Below are 18721 nucleotides of genomic sequence, written 5' to 3'. Positions count from 1 at the left end.
GTTTGGGGGTAGAACCAGGGAGAGGGAACGTCAGGTCCAGGAATGAGTTGGACAGGGAGAGGAATGCCCGAGGATTCAGCTATGGAAATGCGGGATCTAGAGGAACGTATACTGATCTGGGAATTGGGAGTCCCGGATTCTAATCCTAGCTCTGCCGTTGACCCTGCTCGGTAACCTCAAACCTCGGTTTTTTAACCCTCTTCCCAGGTTGTTGTGAGGCGCAACTGACATCACAGATGTAAAAGGGCTTTGGCAAAGTCAAAGCACCTTACTTTCATTCATTCATTCATTCAATCGTATTTACTGAGCGCTTACTGTGTGCAGAGCACTGTACTAAGCGCTTGGAAAGTACAATTCAGCAACAAATAGAGGCAATCCCTGCCCACAACGGGCGCACAGTCTAAAAGGGGGAGCAAGGCATCAAAACAAATGGGCATCAATGGCATCAATATAAATAAGTAGAATTATATATACATGTCATTAATAAAATTAATAGAATAATAAATATGTATATATATATACACACAAGTGCTGTCGGGTGGGGAAAGGGGTAATAATAATAATAATGGCATTTATTAAGCACTTACTATGTGCAAAGCACTGTTCTAAGCACTGGGGAGGTTACAAGGTGATCAGGTTGTCCCATGTGGGGCTCACAGTCTTAATCCCCATTTTACAGATGAGGTAACAGGCACAGAGAAGTTAAGTGACTTGGCCACAGTCACACATCTGACAAGTGGTGGAGCTGGGATTTGAACCCATGACCTCTGACTCCAAAGCCTGTGCTCTTTCCACTGAGCCATGGGAGCAAGTGGGGGCAAAGGGGAAGGGAGGAGGAGCAGAGGAAAAGGGGAGCTTAGTCCGGGAAGGCCTCCTGGAGGAGGTGCGCTTTCAGTAGGGCTTTCAGAAGGGGGGAAGTGTGCTAGTTTGGCGGATTTGAGGAGGGAGAGCATTCCAGGCCAGAGGTAAGACGTGGGCCAGGGGTCGACAGTGGGACAGGTGAGAACGAGGCACAGTGAGAAGGTTACAGATGTGGGAGTTACGTTATTATTATATTTTCCAGCCCTCTGGTGGGGGGGGTTTTGACCAGCTTCAGCTCTGACCTGCTCTTTCCACTAGGCCATGCTGCTTCTCCTTGATTCATTGTTCCTCACATTCAGTAAGGCTAATTGATTTAACTTTTTAATTGAGAAGCTTCTTTGGGTAATGGAAGCAGACTTGACTTTGTACCACCCGTAAATATAATTCAGTATTCAACTGATATGGCAGTGTGGCCTGCTGGGAAGAGCACTGGCCTGGGAGTCAGAGGACCTGGGTTCTAATCCCGGCTCCGCTGGTCACCTGCTGTGATCGGCTTCAGTCAATCAGTCAATCAACTGATCGTATTGATTGAGCACTGTGCACAGATCCCTGCCTTCAAGGAGCTTCCAATCTGGTCTGGATTGTTTCTTTCCATGGCATGGTGTAGTGGATAAAGCACAGGCCTGGGAGTCAGAAGGTCATGGGTTCTAATCCCAATTCCACCACTTCTCAGCTGTGTGACCTTGGACAAGTTACTTAACTTCTGTGTGCCTCAGTTATCTCATCTGCAAAATGGGGATTGAGACTGTGAGACCCACAAGGGACAGGGACTGTGTCCAACCCGGTTTGCTTGTATCCAGCCCAGCGCTTAGTACAGTGCTTGGCACATAGTAAGCACTTTATAAATACCATTATTATTATTACTGTCTCCCACCGACCTAGCCCATGGCAGACAATTATCTGTTTTCTTCCCATTTCCCCTCATCTCACTCTCCTTTATCTGGGTTTCTCAGCAGGTTGGGGGGGAATTTGGCTCTGAGAGAGGATGACTGGGGCTGGATGTCAGTGGGGTGGGGGGTGGGAAGGCGGTATTCAACCACTGGCTGCCTCCCCTCCCCCTTCTCCTCACTGCTGGGGTACTGTGTGGCTTTGGGAAAGTCTCTTGCCCTCTCTGGGCATTAATAAATCATCCCTGCTTCCTTCATCCTCCTCTTTCCCAGGAGTATCGGGTCTAAATAATGCTTAGATATCTTTCAATGATAGTGCCACGGAAAGAGTTCAGGTGAGTGAACATTATTATTCTTCTAGGTAGGATTAGTGATTCATATAATGGGACAGCCGAGATCCAGATTTCTGAATGGTCTATTGGCCAACTGTTCCCCTCCCCACCCACTTCAGAGAGCTACTAAAAGCCCAGCTCTTCCAGGAAGGTTTCCCAGATGAACCTCAGCCAGGTCTGGTTGCTCCAGTAGCCTCTGAACCCTTGGGTCCATGTATGTGTCTCTGTGGTGTGGCTTCTTAATAATAATGATAATAATAGTGGTATTTGTTAAGCACTTACTATGTGCTAGGAATCTGTATTATGCACTGGGGTGGATACAAGCAAATTGGGCCACATGGGGCTCCCCATTTTGCAGCTGAAGTAACTGAGGCCTAAGGAAGTGAAGTGACTTGCCCAAGGTCACTCAGCAGACCAGTGGCAGAGCCGGGATTAGAACCCAGGTCCTGCTTACTTCCAGATCTGTGCTCTATCCACCAGACCTTGCTGCTTCCCCTGCTTATTAGGGATCCTTCCTAGGTTTGGAAGTTTTCGTGTGGTCTTTACTGATGTTTTGCTGTCTGTCTGTCCTGATTCCACCATCAGACTATCAGCCCCCTTGAGGAGAGGGACTGGGTCACCTTTCCCGCCATTCCTGGCCTGAGCTGCAGCCCTTGTAGACTCAGCCTGCCCAGCTGCCTCTCTTGTTTACCCCTCATGCCTGGGTGACACAAGTTCCTCCCCGCTGTCCCAGTGATCTTCAAGCTAAATGACAACTCTCCTGCCCTCTGGGTCCTCAGCCCCTCTGTCCTGGCATGGGGGTGCTCAGGAGTGGGATGAGGGGATGGAGAGGCCTTACCCCACTCGGCAGCATCAAGACCTAGAAGATTTTCTGTCCAGGGTGGTAGAAGGGGGGATGGGTCGGGCGGGTTCCAGGTGATCTTTGCTCCTCATTGACTGTTGTTCTGAGTCCACAGTTGCCAGTGAGGCCTGCCAGGATGGTCAGGGCAGCCTGCAAAATTCTCGTCCTCACTGGGCTGGGGGCCGTGTTGCTGGCCTGGTACTGGGGAGAATCCTTCGATCCAGGTGAGAGGGTGAGAGAGAGAGAGAGAGAGAGAGAGAGAGAGAGAGAGAGAGTGTGTGTGTGTGTGTGTGTGTGTGTGTGTGTGTGTGTTTGGGGTGGGGGGACATGGGGGCACTGGATGTTTTCTCCTCTCTCCTCTCATTCCTGGAGCCCTCCTGGCCTCTCTCCTCCCCTGCTCACGGGCAGAGGTTGACCAGCCACTCCCACCCCTCAACCCATCTCCCCCTTCCTCCTCCAGCCCGTGTTTCTGGAGCCAAAGTCCTGCTGACAGGAGCCAGCGCAGGCATCGGGGAGCAGATGGCCTATCACTACGCCCAGCTGGGGGCCCACATCGTGCTGACGGCACGGAGGGAGGCTGTGCTGCAGAGGGTGGGGGCACGGGAGGGGCTCAGGTTGGGGGAGAGGGCGAGATCTAGGAGATGGCACTCCCTAGGAAGACACCCCCCCCACCACCAATTTGGGGTCTTTCCAGCTCTGCTCGGAAGTTCTGGGGCCTTGTGGGAATCCTGGGGGCGGTGGGGGGGGAGCGCGAGGCCAGAAGTCCGGTCCAGAAGGTCGTGGAGACGGAGATAGTGGCTTCACCATTACCCCCAGCTAGGGATCGGGGTGGAGGGGACTGGAGGGGCGCAGGTCATTCATTCATTCATTCAATCGTATTTATTGAGCACTTACTGTGTGCAGAACACTGTACTCCACACTTGGAAAGTACAAATCAGCAACAGAGACAATCTCTGCCCAACAACAGGCTCACAGTCTAGAAGGGGGGAGACAGACACCAAAACAAGTAAAAGGGCATCAATAGCATCAATATAAATAAAGAGAATTATCAATTGTCAGCTGTGTGACTTTGGGCAAGTCACTTAACTTCTCTGTGCCTCAGTTCCCTCAGCTGTAAAATGGGGATTAAGACTGTGAGCCCCACGTGGGACAACCTGATCACCTTGTAACCTCCCCAGCGCTTAGAACAGTGCATTGCACATAATAAGCGCTTAATAAATGCCATTATTATAATAATATATCTACATCATTAATAAAATAGATTAATAAATATGTACATATTTACACAAGTGCTGTGGGGTGGGAAGGGGAGTGGAGCGGAGGGAGGGAGTCAGGGCAATGGGGAGGGGAGGAGGAGCAGAGGAAAAGGGGGACTTACTCTGGGTCCCCATGACTCCCCATCCAGTTGGCATTTAGGGGTGGGGAATCCAGGCCCTTTTCATCCGGGAGCCCCAAGGTGAAGGGGGAGACCCCTATGGTCACCCCATCCCCCATCTTATGTGTATATCTGTCATTTCTTTTATTTGTATTGATGTCTCTCTCCCTCCCATCTAGACTGTGAGCTCGCTGTGGGCAGGGAATGTCACTGTTTACTGCTGTATTGTACTTTCCCAAGCGCTTAGTACAGTACTCTGCCCACAGTAAGCACATAATAATAATAACAATAATAATAATAATAATAATAATAATAATGGCATTTATTAAGCCCTTACTATGTGCAAATGACTAAATGACCGAATGAATGAATCTGTGGGTGGAGCTGTCCCCGACCTCTTCTCAGGTGGCCGAGACATGCCGGACCCTGGGGCCTGGGAAGATCCACTACATCGCAGCTGACATGGCCTTGCCTGACCATCCTGAGCGGGTGGTGCAGTTCGCCCTGCAGAAGCTGGGTGAGCACAGGGAGGGAAGGAACTGGGGCAAGGGCGGCTGCTGCCCTGGGCCTGGAGCTGGGTTGGGTGTCCACTGCAGACAGTGCCTGAGCTGTGGACGCCGAAGGGTGAGCATTCTGTGGGCCACCGATGTGACCAACGTCTGTGGGTTCTTCCCGTGGCTAGTGGATAGAGCCTGGGAGTCAGAAGGACCTGCGTTCTAATCCCTGCTCCACCACTTACCTGCTGTGTGACCTTGGGCAAGTTACTTCACTTCTCTGGGCCTCAGTTACCTCATCTGGAAAATGAGGATTAAGACTGTGAGCCCCAAATGAGACAAGGAAGGTGTCCAACCTGATTATCTTTTCTCTATCCCAGGACTTAGTACAGTGCCTGGCACATGGTAAAGTGCTTAACAAATATCATAAAAAAAGGGGTGGATGCCCGTTGTGCCTGCTGGGGGCTGGGGAAGGGCAGGTTGGGCAGAGCTAAAGAGTCAAAGACACCCCTCTTCACCCCCATGGCCAGAAATCTGGGGGACGGCACCACCCCCCATCGCCCCTATGGAGCTAGCATGTGGGCATATGTGCCCTGGTTGGGAGGGATACTTTGCCTGGCCTGGCAGACAGGGCTTCCCTCTGTTTGCCAACAAAGACATAGCCCAGAGAGTTGGGGGAGGGGGCTCCCTCAGGCCAGAGCCGTGGCCCCTGCCCATCTGTTCTCTGATCCCTTCCTTCCGATGAGTAACCGCTGGAGACGGCAGGGGATTCAGAACCCGGTGCGTGTGTGAGTGTTGGAGGAGTCTCCATGACAGTGGGGGTTGGGGGGTGTCTCTGGGCTATAGGGGGACTGGACTACCTGGTGCTGAACCACATTGGTGATTACCCGTACCGACTATGGGATGGCAACGTGGAGCGCTTGCACTGGCTCCTGAAGGTGGGCACTGGAGGGCTGGGGAAGCGGCATGAGGGGTCCTGCCATCTGGCCCAGGGTGAGGGGAGCAGTCTCCCCCCCGGCTCCCATAGTACCTCTGCCAAACCTAGTGCCTTTTCCTCAACCTCTGACCCATTCTCCAGGTGAATTTCTTGAGCTATGTCCAGCTGGCCACCACAGCTCTGCCCACTCTGACCAAGAGCAAAGGCTCCGTGATTGTCGTCTCCTCTGTCCTGGGTGCGTTTCTACTTGTGGCCGGGGAGAGAGCCAAGGGTTGTGGCCCCACTGCCCTCTCTGTCCCCTGCACCATCCCCTCCCGGCAACAAAGAATACAGGCCAGTGGCTGGGGTGGGAGTAGGGGGGTGACTCCTGGGGCTGATTGCCACACGTGCCACACCTGCCTGGCCTTCATAGGGATCCCTGTGCCCTCCCCCCAGGCCCTGATTTTCTATGGGAATAGGAGCTTCTGCCAGGCTGAAAGGAGGAAACTTGGGTAAATGTTCAAGTAAGGGTGGGGAAGGTGTTCTCCATGCCCCCAGCTCCAGCTCTCCCTCTTCCCCAACTCCCCAGGGAGGATCCCCACCCCATTCTCCACCTCCTATACGGCCTGCAAGTTCGCACTGGAGGGCTTCTTTGGCTCCCTGCGGCATGAGCTGGCCCTGCGGAAGGCAGACGTGTCCATCACCATCTGCATCCTGGGGCTTGTGGACACTGAGTCAGCCATGGAGAAAATCAGGTGGGTAAGGGGCACAATAGGGTAGGGGTTAGGGGGGCGGGGAGATATTTGGAACCCTTGCCCTTCTTAGGTGGTCCAAAATGCAGTGTTCCAGGCAACCAATCAATCAATGGTATTTATATTGGAGCACGGGCCTGGGAGTGAGAAGGTCAAGGGTTCTAATCCCAGCTCCACCACTTGTCTGCTGCGTGACCTTGGGCAAGTCACTTCACTTCTCTGTGCCTCAGTGACCTCATCTATAAAATGGGGATTGAGACTATGAGCCCCACATGGGACAGGGACTGTGTCCAACCCGAACTGCTTGTTTCCACCCCAGGGCTTAGAATGGTTCCTTACACATAGTAAGTGCTTAACAAATACCATTATTATTATTATTATTTCTAATCAATTGGGAGAGTCCAATACAAGAGAGTTTGTGGACATGTACCCTGCCCATAACAAGCTTACAGTCTTGGGGGAAGTCAGTCACGAAAATCAATTACAGATAAGGAATATGGCAGTCTGTAAAGCTATGGATATAAGTGTGGTGGGGCTGAGAATTGAGTGATTATCAACAGCGGCTTCTCCTCCAGCTGTAACTCGGGTCCTGGGGGAGAAAATAAAGGCTTCTACCACCCAGATCCCCTCTCAGGGTCGCACCTGGAGTGTTTCCAGTACTCTACCAGTCACAGTTATGGGAAAGTCAAGCAGAGGCATACCCATTCCATTCCTAGCTTGGCCAGTGGCTGGTGAATGGAAGGCAATCTGCTATAAGTCAAAACTCACCTGTGCTGGGCAGCAGAGGCACGGGAGAGAGTCGAGGGCAGAGACTCGCTTACTGCATGGAAGGAGGCAATGGTAAACCACTTCCGTATTTTTACCAAGAAAACTCTACGGATACACTACCAGAATGACTGCAGATGGAAGTGGGGCATTCTGGGACAGATGTGTCTTTGGCATCGCTATGGGTCGGACACGACTCGGAAGCATGAGACAACAACAACCACTCAGATGGAATTGGCACCTGGGTGCAGAGAACCATACTGGGGCCAAAGTAGTAGTAGCAGTAGTATTCATTCTTTCATTCATTCATTCAATTCAATCCAATCGTATTTATTGAGCACTTACTCTGTGCTCAATACTAAATGCTTGGGAGAATACAACAGTAAACAGACACATATCCTGCCCACAAAGAGTTTGCAGTCTAGAGTAGTAGTAACAGTAGTAGTTCTAGTAATACTTATTTCTAGCAATGTCTTTCTCTTCCTCTAGACTGTAAACTCATGGGCAGGGAATATGTCTGCTACTTCCATTGTATCGTATTCTCTCCCAAGCGCTAGGTAAACTTTTCTGCAGATAGTAGGAGCTGATTGATAGTAGCAGCAGTAGTAACATTTTTTGAGCGCCCACTTGGTGTGTGGTGTCCTGTACAGAATACAGAATAACCAAGTGACACAATCCCTACCCACAAGGAGTTTACACTCTAACGGGGGAGACAAACAGAAAAACATTTGCAACTAGAGTGGTCAAAATTAAGAAATTAAGTGGTTATATATTCAATACTATTGATGACTGCTGAGGAGGATGTTAGTAAGTTCATAAGTTAATGAAAAGCAGCATGGCCTAATGGTAAGAGCCTGGCCTGGGAGTCGGAGGACCTGGGTTCTAATCCCAGCTGCTGTGTGACCTCGGGCAAGTCACTTCACTTCTCTGGGCCTCAGTTACCTCATCTGTAAAATGGGGATTCAATACCTGTTCTCCCTCCTACTTAGACTGTGAGCCCCAGGTGAGACAGGGACGGTGCCTGACCTGATTATCTTGTTTCTACCCAGTGTTTAGTTCCATGTTTGGCACATAGTAAGCAGTTGACAAATAGCTCCTTGTGGGCAGGGAACATGTCTAACAACTCTGATAATAATAATAATAATAATAATAATAATAATAATAATAATAATAATAATACTTGTTAGGTGCTTACTATGTGCCAAGCACTGTTCTAAGCACTGGGGTAGATCAATCAATCAATCAATCACATTTATTGAGCACTTACTGTGTGCAGAGCACTGTACTAAGTGCTTGGGAAGTACAAGTTGGCAACATATAGAGACAGTCCCTACCCAACAGTGGGCTCACAGTCTAAAAGGGGGAGATACAAGTCAATCAGGTTGGACACAGTCTCTGTCCCATATGGGGCTCACACTCTTAAGCCCCATTTTACAGATGAAGTAACTGAGGCCCAGAGAAGTGAAGTGACTTGCCCAAGGTCACAGGGCAGACATGTGGAGGAGCTGGGATTAGAACCAGGTCCTCCTAACTCCCAGGCCCATACTCTATCCACTAGGCCACACTGCTCCTCTGCTCTGCTGTATTTTCCCAAGATTTTAGTCCTGTGTTCTATACACAGTTAAGCATTCAATAAATATGATTGATTGACCACAATGAATTATTATTATAAATGCTAGATTTACCTGAAGGGATGAGATGGTTCATGGTGCTGGGAAATTAATCAAGGAAGGCTTATTGGAGGAGGTGGGGTTTTCTGAGGGCTAAATTTGGGGAGAACTGGAGTCTGTCCAGTTTGAGGAGGTGGGAGTCCCAAGCTGGGGGAACAGCGTGAGCGAGGGAACGGAGGCAGGAGAATGGAGTGCTACAGGATTTTCCTTTTTTTTTTCTTTTTGCATTTATTAAATGCTTACTATGTGCAAAGCACTGGTTGCCTTGGGAGGAGTGAAGAGAGCTAAGAGAAGCAGCATGGCTCAGTGGAAAGAGCCCGGGCTTTGGAGTCAGAGGTCATGGGTTCAAATCCCGGCTCCGCCACTCGTCAGCTGTGTGACTCTAGGCAAGTCACTTCACTTCTCTGGGCCTCAGTTCCCTCATCTGTAAAGTGGGGATGAAGACTGTGAGCCCCCCATGGGACAACCTGATCACCTTGTAACCTCCCCAGCACTTAGAACAGTGCTTGGCACATAGTAAGCGCTTAATAAATGCCATTATTATAATTATTATTATTATTATTGTTATTGTCAGCTGTGTGACGTTGGGCAAGTCACTTCACTTCTCTGGGCCTCAGTTCCCTCATCTGTAAATTGGGGATGAAGAATGTGAGCCCCTCGTGGGACAAACTGATTACCTTGTACCTACCCCAGCGCTAAGAACAGTGGTTTGCACATAGTAAGCGCTTAACAAATACCAACATTATTATTATTATTATTATAATGTGCGCAAAGTGCTGTGCTACAACCTCCTCCCCACCTCTCCTCCCCGACTGAAGTCAAGATAACCCATCCGGCCCTTCCCCTCTCACGAGCACCCCCCTTCTCTCCCCCTGCAGGGGTGTAGTATACCACCCAGATGTAGCGTACCACCCAGCCTCTCCAGCCCCCGAGGCTGCCCTGGCCATTGTGAAGGGAGGGGCCCTGAGAGCCTATGACACCTTCTACCCGCCACAACTGCAGCTGCTAACCCTCATCCGGGACTGGTTTCCCCGGCAGAGGGACTGGCTCATCTTGCAGCAGTTCAACCACTCGGCCCCCTGAGACAGCCCCCCACCCACATTCCCTCCCCCTCACCTAGGGGGACCCCATTTTGAAGCCCACCTCACGAAAACCAAGTCGGCCATTCTGGGGGCTGCTGTTTCCCTCCAGCTAGGGCAGCCATGGGTTGGTGGCCCGGGTGCCCGGAAGAGGTGCTCGGGGAAAATAAAGGCGCCGTTCCAATTCAGAGCGTTGTGACTGTTCTTTGGCCCATCGGTGAGTTGCAGACAGCAGTTTATCAGAAATTGAAAGCACGCATTTTGGACCACACCCTACGTTCTCTCTCCTCATCTGCCTTCAGCCACCTCCTGGGAGTCATTGTTAACTGTCCTTCGGGACATGCCAATGGGAAATGGGGACAATCTCCACTTGCCCGCTGTGTGAGCTTGGGTGAGTCACTTCACTGGAGATATTCAAGAGCCAGTTGACTATAGGGGAGGAGACTGAGGCCCAAAGGAGGAGATAGGTATATTTTAGTGGTAGAAAATAAAGTTCACTTGGGGCATCGCTCCAACATCATAATAATAATGGTATTTGTTAAGTGCTTACTATGTGGCACTGTACTAAGCAGATACAAGCAAATCAGTTTGGACAAAGTCCCTGTCCCGCACTGGGGCTCACAATCTTAAACCCGTTTTACAGATGAGGTAACTGAGGCACAGAGAAGTTAAGTGACTTGCCCAAGGCCACACAGCAGACAAGTGGCAGAGCCAGAATTAGAACCTATGACTTTCTGACTCCCAGGCCCATGCTCTATTTGCTACATCATCAATCGTATTTATTGAGCGCTTACTATGTACAGAGCACTGTACTAAGCGCTTGGGAAGTACAAATTGGCAACATATAGAGACAGTCCCTACCCAACAGTGGGCTCACAGTCCAAAAGGGGGAGACAAAGAACAAAACCAAACATACTAACAAACTAAAATAAATAGAATAGATATGTACAAGTAAAATAAATAAATAAATAAATAGAGTAATAAATATGTACAAACATATATACATATATACAGGTTCTGTGGGGAAGGGAAGGAGGTAAGATGGGGGGATGGAAAGGGGGACGAGGGGGAGAGGAAGGAAGGGGCTCAGTCTGGGAAGGCCTCCTGGAGGAGGTGAGCTCTCAGCAGGGCCTTGAAGGGAGGAAGAGAGCTAGCTTGGCGGATGGGCAGAGGGAGGGCATTCCAGGCCCAGGGGATGACATGGGCCGGGGGTCGATGGCGGGACAGGCGAGAATGAGGTACGGTGAGCAGCTACACCATGCTGCTTCCCACCATGCCCAGATGTCACCTGACAATACAGACAAAAAGTCATTCATTTGGCTCCTCTCCTGGTATCCCAAGTGGTCAGTTAATAAATAATAACTGTGATTTTGTTTAGTGGTTACTCTGTGCCAATGACTGAACTAAGCACAGAGGGTAAATACAAGATAATCAGGGGGATGGTGAATTGACTCACCCAAGGTCATTCAGCAGGCGAGTGACAGAGCTGGGATTGGAAAAATCAGGTCTTCTGAGTCTCAGGCCCGGGCTCTATCCACTAGACCACACTGGACTGGAAGGATGCGGGTGGGGATGGGATGAGACTCCCTCAGATTGGACTGTTGACGCTAGGACCTGGCCCAAACAAAGGAGTAGGGCTCAAAATGGAGGAGGGGTAATGACTAAAAATCAAGCAGCGTGGCTCAGTGGAGAAGAGCCCGGGGTTGGGAGTCAGAGGTCATGGGTTCAAATCCTGGCTCTGCCAATTGTCAGCTGTGTGACTTTGGGCAAGTCACTTAACTTCTCTGTGCCTCAGTTCCCTCATCTGTAAAATGGGGATTAAGACTGTGAGCCCCCTGTGGGACAACCTGATCACCTTGTAACCTCCCCAGCGCTTAGAACGGTGCTTTGCACATAGTAACCGCTTAATAAATGCCATCATTATTATTATTCAAAGGCTCGGTTCTGAAGCCAGGTACTAGTAAATAAGAATAGAAATTGTGGGAGCATAGTCAACAACGTTGAAAACCCAAGCAGCACCGTGGTAACAATCTTAAAGTGAGGGAGAAGGGGGCGGGGAGGGACATTGTAACTATGAGATGCTGATTATAGGAAGAACCAAGAGTGCCCCACAAGAGGTGTAGATTTGATGAGAACAGCACTAGAGTTCCCCAACCACTTTAAAGGCTTTGCAGCAAAAGGCAGGAATGAGAAGCAGTGTGGCCTAACAGATAGAGCCTGGGCCTGGGAATCAGAAGGACCTGGGTTCTAATCTGGCTCCACCACTTGTCTGCTGTGGGATCTTGGGCAAGTCACTTCTCTGAACCTCAGTTAACTTATCTCAGCCTCAATCTCACCTCCATATCAAACAAAAACTCCTCACCATTGGCTTTAAAGCTCTTCCTCACCTTGTCCCCTACTACCTCAGCTTGCTTCTCTCCTTCTACAACCCAACACAAATACTTCCCTCCTCTAGTGCTAACCTTCTCACTGTGCCCCGTTCATTCCCCTTCTCCTCCATGGGCCCCTCCTCTGCCTCCCACCCCCTAACTGTGGGGGTTCCTCAAGGTTCAGTTCTGGTCCCCTTCTATTCTCCATCTACACTCACTCCCTTGGAGAACTCATTCGCTCCCATGGCTTCAACTACCACATCTATGCAGATGCTTCCCAAATCTACATCTCCTCCCCTGACCTCTCTCCCTCTCTCCAGGCTCGCATCTCCTCCTGCCTTCAAGACAGCTCTACTTGGATGTCCTCCCGTCACCTCAAACTTAACATGTCCAAAACAGAATCCCTTATCTTCCCACCTAAACCCTGTCCTCTCCCAGACTTTTCTGTCATTATAGAGTGCACCACCATCCTTCTCGTTTCACGAGCCTGTAACCTTGGCATTATCCTTGATTCCTCTCTATCATTCAACCCCCACATTCGATCCGTCACCAAATCCTGTCGGTCCCACCTTCACATCACTAAAATCTGCCCTTTCCTTTCCATCCACACTATCATCATAATACAATCATTCATCCTATCCCGCCTCCTTGCTGACCTCCAAACCTCCTGCCTCACCCCTCTCCAGTCCATACTTCATTCTGCTGCCCAGATCACCTTTCTACAGAAAAGTTCAGGACATGTCACCACCCCTCCTCAAGAATCTCCAGTGGTTGCCTATATCAAGAAAAAAAAAAACCCAAAAAACTCTTCACCATTTGCTTTAAAGCAGTCCATCACTTTGCCCCCCTCCTACCTCACCTGGCTTCTCTCCTACAGCCCAGCCCACACACTTTGCTCCTCTGGTGTTAGCCTTCTCACTGTGCCTTGATCTCGCCTGTCTCTCCGCCAATCCCTGGCCCACGTCCTACCTCTGGCCTGGAATGCCCTCCCTCCTCAAATACGACAGACAACTACTCTCCCCCCCTTCAAAGCCTTATTGAAGGCACATCTCCAAGAGTCCTTCCCAGACTAAGCCCCACTTTTCCTCACCTCCCACTCCCTTCTGCATCACCCTGACTTGCTCCCTTTGCTCTTCTCCCTCTTCCCCAGCCCCACGGCACTTATGTATGTATCTGTAATTTTATTAATTTATATGACTGTCTGTCTCCCCCCTCTCTAGACTGTGAGCTCACTGTGGGCAGGGATTGTCACTGTTTATTGTTGTACTGTACTTTCCCAAGCTCTTAGTACCATGCTCTGCACATAGTAAGCATTTAATAAATACGATTGAATAAATGAATAATAATAATAAAAATAATAGTAATGATGGTACATAAGCATTTACTATGTGCCAAGCACTGTTCTAAGTGCTGGGGGAGATACAAGGTTATCAGGTTGTCCCATGGGGGGCTCACAGTCTTCATCCCCATTTTGCAGATGAGGTAACTGAGGCACCGAGAAGTGAAGTGACTTGCCCAAAGTCTCACAGCTGACAAGTGGCGGAGCCGGAATTAGAACCCATGACATCTGACTCCCAAGCCCGTGCTCTTTCCACTAAACCACGCTGCTTCTCAGCACAGAGAACGAGGCACAGAAAAGTAAAGTGACATGTCCAAAGTCACACAGCAGACAAGTGGCGGAGCCGGGACTAGAACCCCGGTCCTTCTGAACCCAAGCCACATGGAAGACCTTCCCCAGCCCCGCCATCTGGGAGGACCCAGGGAGAAGAAAGGGACCGGATCGATTGTGGGACATTACAGTTACCATAGTTGGAAAGCAGCGTGACTCAGAGGAAAGAGCACGGGCTTTGGAGTCACAGGTCGTGGGTTCAAATCCCGACTCCGCCACTTGTCAGCTGAGGAGGAGCAGCGTGGCACAGTGGAAAGAGCCCGGGCTTTGGAGTCAGAGGTCATGGGTTCGAATCCCAACTCCACCACATGTCTGCTGTGACACCTTGGGCAAGTCACTTAACTTCTCTGAGCCTCAGTTACCTCATCTGTAAAATGGGGATTAAGATTGTGAGCCCCACGTGGGACAACTTGATCACCTTGTAACCTCCCCCAGCGCTTAGAACAGTGCTCTGCACATAGTAAGCGCTTAACTAATGCCATTATTATTATTATTTGGGCAGGTCATTTCACTTCTCTGGGCCTCAGTTCCCTCATCTGTAAAATGGGGATTAAGACTGTGAGCCCCCTGTGGGACAACCTGATCACCTTGTAACATCCCCGGCGTTTAGAACAGTGCTTTGCACATAGTAAGCGCTTAATAAATGCCATTATTATTATTATTAAAGCCTGGATCCTTCTTCTCCCGTAAATACGGTACGGGAGGGTGTGGGGGAGGAGGCCGAAAGGGTGCCTAGAGCTAAAGGGTCGGGGCAGGCACTGCATTTCCCAGAAGGCCTTGGGGAGGGTGACATATTGGAAGCTGGAGACGTCAGCGGGTGAGGGTGCGTGGAAACAAATACGCACGTGCGAGCGTACGTGCTTACGTACGTTCACGCCAACGGAATACTGGGTTGGAAAGGGGGTGCCGGAACGGAATCCTGCCATGGATCCTCCGGGGTCCCGCCGCCTCGCCTGACGGCGGAACTCCAAGAAAAGCCCTCTCCGGCGGGGCGAATCGCGCCCAGACCTTTCGGAAGCGGTTCTCGGTCTAGAGGCTTTGAAATCTTCATCTAAGGCTAGCCGGAGGGACCGGAAGTGACGACACGGCTCCTGGCGCGGGGGCGCGCCTCCCCTGCGCGGCCTGATCGGACGTTCCCTTCAGCCGCCACTCGGTGGCGCTGCAATCGTAGCCGAGAAGAAAGGGGAAGGTGTGGGCCGGGGCTGAAGGGGCCGCCGAGGGGAGAGAGCGGAGGCTGAGTTATGCCCAGTGAACGACTTCTACTGAATAAATAATATACATACCCACCATTGAGTATTGAGAGGTTCTTCGCTTCAAAGGAGGCACTGATGATGCTGAGATTGTATCCTCCTGGGTGTGCCATGCTAAGAATCTCGGGTACATCGGGTGCGTGAAAATATAGGCAGGCACTTTTTCTGGCCCCTTGCCACTGGGATGAGCATTGCCCAGACACTAGGAGTTCAGAGGGGGAAAGGATGGCCCTCTGCCAGTAGGGCTTTTATTTGAGTTGTTTTTGCATAGACTGTGGGCAGGAATGTGTCCGTTTGTAGTTATTTTGTGCTCCCCAAGCCGCGTTTTGCACCCAGTAAGCACTCAGTAAATACGATTGAATTAGTGTAGAGGTGATAGTTTGCCCCGAGCCAGATACTCTCTCTTGCCTGGTCGCCTGTGGCCGGCAGAACATTCTGCAACAGCCAATGCAATCTGCGTGTCACGGAGCTGAATATCTGAGACCACCCTCTCCCTGAACTTAGTACGGGGCTCCGCCCAGTAAGCACTTAAATCCTATTTCTACTCCCACCCAGGTACACCCGGAGACACTGACACAGACACTTCTGGTGTCCTCTGGCTCAACAGAGGTACATGTATAGGTGTGAGCGTCTGTACAGGTGTCTTTGCAAGTGCATGTGTGTGAAGTCGAGTGTGTATGAGTGGGTGTAGGTGCCCAAGAGCACAGGGTGGGCAATTTGTACATTGTAAATGTGTGAACTAGTGGGTGTGTGCACGTACGTATATGAATCCCTGTGGATGTGTGGGAGCATGGTGTGTGGGCAGTTGAGCACTGTTTGCGTGTGGACGAGTGGGTGTGTACACGTACGTGTGCATGAGTCTATGGGTGTCTAGGGGTGTGTGGGCGGTTGTATTTAGAGTGTGTGTGTATGTGTGTGTGCGTGCGTGCGTACACATGCACATACAGGCCCTCAGAAGCATCACAGAGTCAGGTCTCCTGGTTTTTACTTCAGAGGCATCAAACGTCAGGGGCTGGGAGGTAACACTCCTGAGTTCTCTCCTGGCTCTAGCAAGCCCAGTCCTTTAGCATTGCTTCTGCCTCTTTTGATCTGGTCCGGATGCCCTGGGGTGGAAGGTGATGCCACCGTGCTGGGCTCTGCACCGCCACCCCCCTCCCCCACCCAGGAGAAAGCTAAACGGGATTGATGGCTTAGAGTCTTAAATCCCAATTTCACTGAATTTGGGGGGTCCTCATCCTCCGTTCCTCTGCTGACCCTTTGCCCCCTCCTGAGGCCTTACAAGCTTGGGTCGTCTGAGGGTCATGTGAGGGTGGCCACATTACACAAGGTTGGAATTGCAGTTCCTGGATTTTTCTTGGCAAAAGGACAGGAGAGCCCTCTTCACTCCCCCTTTAAGGACCCCAGAGCTAGGAGGGGTGTGGCCAATGCAAGGTTAATTACCGCTGCTCCTACTCTTCCCAGTATGGGGGACTCATAGGGTTCCAGGGTGAGGTTACTGTCCACCCATCTGTCCAACGGACCATAGCAGGGAACTTAGATCCTGCCACTGTGGATGTGCACAGAGATTCACATGTACTCCAATGTCCAGCATGTGGGCACATATGCACACAGCCACACAAGCTAATGCATGCATGTACATGAAAGCTGGCTGACCCAGAGTCGGTTTCCTTCTGCTTGCCCACGCACACACATATACCTAATGCAAATACATGTGCACCCTCAGGACCATGCGTGGGAGCATGGATTTGCCCTCAGGAAGGCACCCAGCTCCATGTCCCAGCCAGCCTGTGTGCGTGTGAGAGAGAGACTCCGCCATGGGGCCAAGAGGCTGCTGCTACCTGTCTGGTGGAGTCTGACAAGGCATCTATTGTCTCATTGTCTCTCGTCACCCCCTATCTGGACCCTAGGACTCCCCCTCCCTTTCAGGGAATGGAATAGGGGTACTAGTTCCTACCATTGTCTCAACCCCCATCCCTGATGCCCCAACCCCCGTAGTCATCCACCCTCTCCCAAGATGTCTCCCCTAGTTTGGCTCTGTGGCCCAGTGAGTCACCGGAGTCAGGGGTTGTGAGGCCATGTGCTCCTGCCAGGTGACCAAGGACTCAGGATCGGCGAGCTGCCATGATCAGAGGGACACTGATGGGAGAGGGCAAGCTAAGAGCCGGGAGCTGAGATTCCTTACCTGCGCTCTGTGCCCCAGTCCCTGTTGTGATCCCACAGGCCTTGGACGCTTGTGATTTTTTGAGGGCAAGAAGCCCCAAATGAAGGGAAACAACGTCCTGGTCCTCAGCTGTGCTAGAAAGGCCATTGGCTCTGGTTTCTGGGGGGAGGGGATACTGGGATAGGGAGAAGTTTGCAGCCAACAGAGCAGGAGGATGTGGGCAGGGAAGGGGCATAAGAACTCTGAAGGGGGTCAGGGTGGAACAATAATAATAATAATTGTATTAAGTGCTTACTATGTGCCAAGCACCGTACTAAGCACTGGGCTGGATACAAGCAAATCGGACCGGACACAGTCCCTGTCCCACGTGGGGAGTCACAGTCTCGATCCCTATTTTACAGATGAGGGAACTGAAGCACAGAGAAGTTAACTGACTTGCCCAAGGTCACACAGCAGACTGCAGCGCGCCTCAATGGAAAGAGCACGGGCTTGGGAGTCAGAGGTCATGGGTTCTAATCCCGACTCCACCACTTGTCTGCTGTGTGACTTTGGGCAAGTCACTTAACTTCTCTGGGCATCAGTTACCTCATCTGTAAAATGGGGATTAAGACTGTCAGCCCCATGTGGTACAACCTCATTACCTTGTATCACCCCAGCGCTTAGAACAGTGCTTGGCACATAGTAAGCGCTTAACAAATGCCATCATTATTATATGTGGCAGAGGCAAGATTAGAACCCATGACCTTCTGAGCCGTGCTCTATCCATTATGCCACGCTGCTTCTGGGGAAGGGACCAAGCCGGCCCCTCCACAAATTCTTGTGTCCCCTTCACACAAGAAACCTTCCCAGACTGACTCCTCCCGCCAACCAGAGTCTGTTTACAGGGACATCAGAGAACTGGAGTCAGTATCTCAGAAAAAAACAACAACCTGTTCTTTTCCATTCTCTGTGGCCCTCTCTCAATAGCTGGAATGGAGTGAGATAGAGAAAGAGCGTGTACACACACTCTAGGGTTTATGTGACTGTGTTGTGTGATTGTGGGGGGTTTGTGCAGGTGCATACTGTAAGAATATGTGGGTGGGTGCACATGCTGTGTGTATGTTGGGTATGTATGTGTTGGGGGTAAAAGGTGTCTCTAGGCCCATCCATGGATGTTGCTGGAGTTGGGGGGTGTGAGAGAAACAGAGAGAGAGAGAGAGAGAGAGAGAGAGAGAGAGAGAGAGAGAGAGAGAGAGTGTGTGTGTGTGTGTGTGTGTGTGTGTGTGTTCAGAGCCCAGCAGAGAGCAACCCCAAATACACA

At 50.8% G+C, this 18721-nt stretch overlaps 1 protein-coding gene across 2 annotated transcripts; it reads left to right on the top strand.

Annotated features, from left to right (window-relative positions):
• The first annotated feature begins 2017 nt into the window (after positions 1-2017).
• Positions 2018-10160, top strand: HSD11B1L (hydroxysteroid 11-beta dehydrogenase 1 like). Of its 2 annotated transcripts, none has more exons than XM_038771636.1 (8): positions 2018-2083; positions 3037-3145; positions 3382-3512; positions 4702-4813; positions 5637-5728; positions 5869-5962; positions 6296-6461; positions 9772-10160. In XM_038771636.1, exons 2-8 carry the CDS (start codon positions 3058-3060, stop codon positions 9974-9976), a joined length of 888 nt encoding a protein of 295 aa, XP_038627564.1. In that variant the 5' UTR covers positions 2018-2083; positions 3037-3057; the 3' UTR covers positions 9977-10160. The 2 variants fall into 2 exon arrangements, with proteins under 2 accessions (XP_038627564.1, XP_038627565.1); XM_038771637.1 differs by having other exon boundaries at positions 2045-2083; positions 3028-3145.
• The last annotated feature ends 8561 nt before the right edge of the window (positions 10161-18721 follow it).

The sequence above is a fragment of the Tachyglossus aculeatus genome, chromosome X1, assembly GCF_015852505.1.
Source record: "Tachyglossus aculeatus isolate mTacAcu1 chromosome X1, mTacAcu1.pri, whole genome shotgun sequence".
Lineage (NCBI taxonomy): Eukaryota > Metazoa > Chordata > Mammalia > Monotremata > Tachyglossidae > Tachyglossus > Tachyglossus aculeatus.
This window is presented reverse-complemented; position numbering and strand designations above follow the sequence as displayed.

Bases quoted from the DNA above. Each gene is read 5' to 3' on its own strand.
- HSD11B1L (XM_038771636.1), top strand. From the start codon at position 3,058: ATGGTCAGGGCAGCCTGCAAAATTCTCGTCCTCACTGGGCTGGGGGCC. The intron at 5,729-5,868 runs GTGGGCACTGGA...CCCATTCTCCAG, and splicing joins GCTTGCACTGGCTCCTGAAG to GTGAATTTCTTGAGCTATGT. The intron at 5,963-6,295 runs GTGCGTTTCTAC...CCAACTCCCCAG, and splicing joins TGTCGTCTCCTCTGTCCTGG to GGAGGATCCCCACCCCATTC.